Source organism: Corticium candelabrum, chromosome 7, assembly GCF_963422355.1.
Source record: "Corticium candelabrum chromosome 7, ooCorCand1.1, whole genome shotgun sequence".
NCBI classification, from domain to species: Eukaryota; Metazoa; Porifera; class Homoscleromorpha; order Homosclerophorida; family Plakinidae; genus Corticium; species Corticium candelabrum.
Window position 1 is genome coordinate 3,586,523 of NC_085091.1, and position 7,500 is coordinate 3,594,022.

Sequence of the window (7,500 nt, forward strand, 5' to 3'; positions counted from 1 at the left end):
TTGATCACGATCGCAAAACGACGACTACCTATATCAGGCCTATGTACGTACTCTAGACTACTAGGAAGTTTGCATGTTTACTTCCATGACAGGTAGATATGGTTTCAACAAATACGTATTGTCTAGCTAGGACTCGGCGTTTCAGTAGACGGTCTGAAAACTCCGTCGGACGTGTTACTCACCAACGCGAGGCGCCTACGGATACCGTACAACTAGTATTATTTATTGTTGCGCAGTAGTGCTATGCGCATAATATGGGTGTGGTGCTAGCTCTGCCCGCCATTGTCACTAGCGACGACCAATGAGCATTCAGCATATAATCTGTTGCACGTGTATTTCAATAGCTCCGCCTGGATATTGGTTTGGCGACCAATCATCAGTTGCTCTAGAATTGATTAGTCTCCGTGATTGGTTCCGACGTTCGACATCGAAAGACCTCGAATGCGACCGTTATTTCTTTCGAAAACCGTTCGGCGACCTGTTTCTTCCTTCTGCGAACTGTTGTTGGCCAAGCGACCGTTTTGGGAGACGCGTCGGCGTGATCAATTCAAATCGAGCAGACTCGCCCACCGTAATTCACGTTTTCCCGCTCGCAGTCCGTTCGATTATGGGTTTGACTTCGTCTGTAGGTTGATTGAAACGTTATTGAGAGGATAGACGAGTGTTAGAAACGTCTACGACTGATAATGCAACAGGAAGAGGTCTGGTTCGTCTCGCGGCGAATTCACGGCGTGATATTGGACTGATTGCTACATTGTTGCATTTGAGATTGTTCTTGGTACTTCTAATAAAGTAAGAAAGATGTAGAAACATGTACAATGTGTTGAGGATGTTGCCTGACTAGATTGCAGTTTAGAGCACATGGGCGGATTCAGGATTTTCGGATAGAGGGTTCCGTGACGTCACAAAGGTTAGGATCAGTCACGCTTCCAGATATAAATTAGCTATTTAATCATCTATACCATAGAACGGAAGTATGCGTTAATTAATGAATCTACAGTACTGGACAATTTGAATTGATTTGCAAGCCTACGTGTCTTTCGCTAGACAGGCAAATGTTACCGCTCTTTCTTTTCTTTCGAAAAAAGCTTCTATAGATCGACATATATGGTTTCATGAAATTGTGATGTTGTGACCATCAAATATATTTTCGTGAGATAGAAAATAACTACTTTGAAACATTATCATTGCAAGGAAGTAACGAAATGGTGGTGTTCGAGCTGGGCCAATTAAAAAGCCACGGTTTGATTTCAACTAGCACTTTTAGCCTTCAAGTCCCGGTGTAGCAGGAAATCCGTCCCGGCAGGAAATCTGTCCCGGCCGAGACGGATTTCCTAGGAAATTGGTCTCGGAGCTAGGAAATCCGTCACGCCCTGCATGTTCTAGGAAATCGGTATCGGGCGGGACAGATTTCCTAGGAAATCGGTCTCGGAGCTAGGAAACGCAGCTCACTCTGAATGTTCTAGGAAAACCCAGAACGGCCGGTGTTTCGGTATTGAAAATGCCTCCATGCAGCAGGGAATTTACTAATGGGCCTAAATCATGATATATTTAACCACGTTTCTAGGGAACATAACACAGCATTCCAGGTTTCTCATTTGTACTGCAGCCTCCCACTATACGTATGTATACGTACAGCACAGTTTAAACAAAGTTCTAGGCTCATCATACACACAATGCAAACAGTAATGCACGTTGAACGCAAACACGAACTATATACATGTGTATAGTGTCAGCTAGTGTATGCATGCAGAATTTTTACTTGCAGTTACCACAGGTCCATTTTTTGCTCCTAGTAGGCAATATCGGTCTAGCACATTTCAAATGACACCAATCATCGCATTTCTGGCACTTCACTGTAGCAGCAAATGTCTCGGGCATCAAGCACCAACGACAAAGCTCAATCATGACACCGCGAAGTCTCTTGGGACGATGAGCCGTGGTCTTTGTCATCTGCGGAAAAGGCATCATTTCTTTCTGCTGAAAGCATTTGAGAAGGTGCCGTCTCATCAGTGCCTGGTCGAATTGCAGAGTCGATAAATTGTCTCCAAAAGCAAGATGCACAGCAAATGCAATGGCAAACAGTCCGCAATCCGAACCTCCCCTCTGCTGTTGGACATAGGGCTTTTGAACAAACAAGTTGATGGGATCATTTCCATCATCATCGTCTTCGCTATCATCTTCTACCGCCAGCCTATAAATCAAGGCTAACTGGTGACTGAGAGAAGTACTAAGTTGAAAACCGGCCTCTTTGCTGTCATAAACTGATATATGTTGGCCACAGCAACTAGAAGTTACCCAATGGCTTCGCTCAGGGACGTGATGTATCTGGATGCCCTCATGCTGGACTGGGATAAAACCATTCGTCTGTGCAAGTAACGGTGACTGTAGGCCATCAATGTGTGGAAACTGTTTCTTTAGTATGTTGTGAGCAAGAGAAATATGCTCATCCGTAAGCTCGCGGCCTTGCATGAGAATTTCTCTCATTCGCCTTGAAATAGTGAAACTGTTCTTCTTAGATTCCTAATCAATTCATGGAATACGTAAGTTAAACCTTTCAGAGGGTTTCCCAAAGAGATACTTACTATAGTACGTCTTCGTTTTGTTTGGGGTTGAGTTTGGCCCCTATAATCAAGCTTGCGCTTACGTTTTCCATCTTCTTCTCTGCTATTCTCCTCCTCATTCGCTGTCTGACTGCATTCTTTGTCATCTTCATTTGTCTGTATAAGGCAAATCAAATCATAGAGAAGGATTACAGAATAGAAGATATTTTTCAATGAGCTAACCGCAAGCTGGAAACGTACTCTTTTCTTAGGTTCCAACCGTAATTTACGTCTGTCACATTTGATACTTCTGCTTCCAACAGTGCCCTTGTCAGTTTCATCTGAGATTTCCCTGGATGAAGCTCCCTTGTCAGTTTCATCTGAGATTTCCCTGGATGAAGCTGATGGTTGAGTTGTAGATGGTAATGAACGGGCCTCTATTTCTGTCCTGTTATCCATCACCAATAACCCCTGCAAGGCACAGAAGGTGGAAAATATCCAAACACAGCTATAGTGCTCTATTAGGCATATGAAGTTGGTGTAAAATGGTATATTAACGACATTCATTATTTTTAGATTAATTGACTGTCACTGTAGAAGACCTCTACCTGTCCTTCATTTTGATGTGTCCTTGAAGGTTGCGCATCAGGTTGGAATGCAACTGAAGCATCCACACGTACACATGCAGACGCAGGGGATAGAAGAGGTAAGTCATCCGCGTGCCATTCAATGGCTTCTGCAGCATTTTCATCTTCATTGATCTAATAAACAGAACTTACGCCATGTGTATGCAAAACAATCATGTTCAAATCGCTGCATACGGTATCTTTGCACTCGTCTGAAGTGCCAGTACCACATGGCTCGTAGCTCTGCGGTGGATAATACGGTTTGAGACGACTTGCATGAAAGATTTGCTTCAGAACAGCACCATTTCCATTTTTCAGCTTGAAACAGCCTTTCGGAAGACGTTCTGACACCCAGTATGGACCAGTCCACTTCACGTCCAGCTTTCCACCCTTACGGCTGTCATGTTTACTATTTTTTAAAAGAACTTGGTCATTGAGATCGAGAGATAAAGAATATGTATTATGGCGCTTGTCATAGTAAGCTTTCTGGCGTTCCTGGGCTTTGACAATATTTCGTTTTGCAGCTGCTGTATACTGGTGTTTCAGATTGACTAGCAGTTCTACATCATGTTGCATCTCTTCATCAGTCAGGCAATGCATCGTGGTTTCCGCAGTTGAATCTGAGACGTGGTGTGCATGCAGTTGCACATCTAGAGGCATACGAGGATCTCGATTATTAAAAAGAAAGAATGGTGTGAATTTGGTCGAAGCATGAACAGCAGTGCGATAGGAAAATAGAATAGCCTCAATTGTTGAATCCCAGTCTTCATCTGTGCAGTTTGTCATCTGGCAGATTCCATTTTTCAGTGTCTGATTGAAACGCTCAGTCAGTCCGTTTGTTTGAGGGTGGTAGGCAGACGTAATTCTGTGTTTGACTCCTGTCTTTGTCAAAAGTTCATTGCAGATAGCATTGCAAAACTCGCGACCTTGATCGGATATCAACACCTCTGGAAATCCATGTCGTAGAAAGAGTGAGTTAAGGAAGTCAGCAACGTGAATTGCTTCTTTCGATGGAATTGCTTTGGCTTCAGGCCATTTGCTGAAGTAATCGACAGCCACAACAATATACTGATTGCCACTACTAGTGACTTGCAATGGTCCAACCAAGTCAACGCCAATTTGCGACCAGACCTTAGATGGTACAGGTAATGGATGTAACGGTTCTGATGGATGATCAAACTTTCTTTTCACTCTCTGACATATATCACAATGTTGAACCTGAGAAATGAAATGTGCAGAGACAGTATTTTGAAGCACCTTCTGAAAAAATTATGCATGCTTGTTCTCACTAGTTGTTTCACATCAGCTACTATTCCTAGCCAGTAGTACTTCTTTGTCACTCGATCTAGCGTTTTGTCACTTACACCAACAGACGATTTCCGCAACTTCCAGTTTAGGTATAGCCAATTAAATATATTATTTACTTTTATTTATTTGGAGTATATAGAGTCTTTATTACAGGCCAATATTAAAATATACGATAATGTGGATCATATTATAGTTTTTCATGACCAGTTTGTGGCAAAGTCAAAACGTAACTTTGGGGACGTACAGTTAGGTCAATTAGATTAATTGGTGGGGACACTGTTTTTCATTAGCTGGATGGTAGCGCACGCTAGTCATGCTTTGTCACGTGCCGCGGTCACCTCCTTTAGCGCGCGTTAGGCCCGAACAATTTAAAAATTATTGCTACACCCCAGTTTAGGGCATGCATGGCTAACTAGAGGTGAAACTCGTAACTCCGAGAAATTAGAGAGTTCACCTGTCTTTTTGTCGTATCGTCTCTGATAACTTGTCTGCGTGTCGATTGTTTCTTGTCTTGGAAGTAGAGAATCCCTTCCTCTAGCTGGAACAGTTTGGATTTCTTACGGACACCACTCTTCTCGCTTTCCGAGAGACCTAGATCACCAACATCGTTAGGAGGATCGGCAATCGCACGGACGTAGAGACGGTGTGACAGCTGTTCTTCGTCAGCCTACCTGTTGGATATGAACCGTTTTCAAGGTAGAAAACGACCCGCTCGTACATTTGCTCTTCCATGGCGCTTCCCGTCATTCAGAATATCAAACAATTGCACATGCGTGTGGGTGAGACACACAATGACATATTTCCTGCGTGGTGACAGATTTCCTAGCGCCTCGGCCGAGACAGATATCCTAAGGAAATGTGTCTCGGCCAAGACTAATTTCCCAGCGTAGTGACAGATTTCCTAGCAAATCTGACTAGCCGAGACAGATATCCTAAGGAAATGTGTCTCGGCCGAGACAGATTTCCCCGAGACGGATTTCCTACTACACCGGAAGAAGTGGGGGCGCGACTCATACAGAGCCGCATCCGCCACCTTTTCACTGGCTGCAAGCCTGAAATGCCTCGATTTTACAGAAAGAAGTCTTCGCAAGGTTTTTTGAATGTCTTGGCAACTTGAAGTCTGAAAGGCTACCTTCTTTCAAGCGACGACTCTCTAGCTAGGGCAGCCAAACAAAGATATGTCAACTGACGATGTTAAGCCGTTCAATACGTTCTTCCATGTGCTGAATTGGCGCATTGTGTCCGATGTTCGCGTTTAGTAGGCTACAAAAGAGTAGGAGTACCGTACGACTCACTCGTACTGTCCGACTGCTGGTCATCGCCACGTGATGACGTCACATAAAATTTTAGGGGTTCCACAGAACCCCCGGAACACCCTCTAGATCCGCCAGTGGAGCAGTTTATAGCAGCAAGATGTTGGTACAATTGAGTCACGTGTCATATGGTTGTCATGAAACATCCCCTGTAGCGACATGTTCTTGCAAATTTCTCAACAACGCGCTCGCAAACAGCCACGAAACTCAGCACGGAATTACATCTCATAGAAGTTAATGCATAAAAGATTATTTGGTTTTCTTTCCAGGTCGCTCCTTCGAACAATCACCCCTTACGTGTTGTCAGAGTCACCTAGATTTGTCTAAAAATTTCATTTTGCATTCGTTGGCAATCGCAGACGTACTAATGTCTTTAAATACAACGTTCTACCATTCTGCCGAGTTACAACCGGTTTGAGCGAAGTTCACGCTTGACCTGCAATAGAATAACGACTACCTCGAAAGCCTAGAAACGCGTAGTTTGGCAAGAAAACGAACCCACAAGTTGAAAGGGAATATTCACAGCCGGGGTTTGAGCTCGAAAAGAGCTCTCTGTTTAAAAAACCCATTGTGGTAACGTGAGGTGTGACATGCGTGGGTGGGATTATGTTCTACCATTGATCAATTGATCAATTGAAGCTTCAAGGGCTATTTGTTTTCATACTTGAAGACGGTAGTTTCATGTCAAGATCAACCCCTTCCCTTGTCATTTTGCGCTTTTTGCTACAGAGTCTAGTCTGCGCGCAAATGCTAATGACCGCATAGGAGATGCACGTGTGAACTACGTAAAAGGGCATCACTCCGCCAATTGTAGATCTCAGACTACAAGAGTAAACGCGACACCCGTCACCAACACTCCACAGACTTATCTTTTCAACATGCTTCAGTTGTCTGCAAGTGCTGGATATGCCACAAACACCAAACAATGGTCCTAGCATTTTGTGTGGTACTTCTATTGGATTAGTTCTAACGCTAATTTGATTTGAAGTTACGGGACACTTGATGACGTTGAGGGGGGACACTTATTGGTCCGCTTATAGCAGTTAGTAAGGAGATATGGCAGGAAATAGGCGGGATCGTTATACGGGCACCGGACAAGACTAGCGCGAGAGAGTCTGAGGACGCGGCTATCTAGTTATCATGTTTCGTAATTCTTTAGGCTTACCTAGATTAATTAACATTGTATATTTAAGTTTTTAGCACGTTTCGGTAAGATTTTGTGCTGAACATAGTAAAGGTATCTGCTATAATCTAGATAGACCTCTATATGTTTTACTTTATCAGTCGATCTATATATGCACGCATGACTAGGACATCCTAAACTTGTGTACACATGATACTGTACAGTAGTAACTGCAGCTGCGATTACACCATCGCTTCCATAACTAAAGTTTAGCACACGTGTGTGTGTGTGTGTGTGTGTGTGTGTGTGTGTGTGTGTGTGTGTGTGTGTGTGTGTGTGTGTGTGGTGTGTGTGTGTGTGTGTGTGTGTGTGTGTGTGTGTGTGTGTGTGTGTGTGTGCGTTTGTGTTTGTGTGTGTGTGTGTGTGTGTGTGTGTGTGTGTGTGTGTGTGTGTGTGTGCGTTTGTGTTTGTGTATGTGTGTGTGTGTGTGTGTGTGTGTGTGTGTGTGTGTGTGTGTGTGTGTACGTTTGTGTGTGTGTGTGTGTGTGTGTGTGTGCGTGCGTGCACTACTTGTAAAATCTATCTAA

The 7,500-nt window shown here is 43.7% G+C and overlaps 1 protein-coding gene across 1 annotated transcript; it reads right to left on the bottom strand.

The window, feature by feature from the left end:
- Positions 1-1,335: 1,335 nt before the first annotated feature.
- Positions 1,336-4,663, bottom strand: LOC134181695 (uncharacterized). The gene is made up of 7 exons (XM_062648961.1): positions 4,649-4,663; positions 4,459-4,554; positions 3,365-4,387; positions 3,152-3,304; positions 2,787-3,014; positions 2,586-2,720; positions 1,336-2,523 (listed from the first exon to the last, which is right to left on the bottom strand). The coding sequence occupies exons 1-7, from the start codon at positions 4,661-4,663 to the stop codon at positions 1,759-1,761; spliced, it is 2,415 nt and encodes an 804-aa protein (XP_062504945.1). The 3' UTR covers positions 1,336-1,758.
- Positions 4,664-7,500: the final 2,837 nt, after the last annotated feature.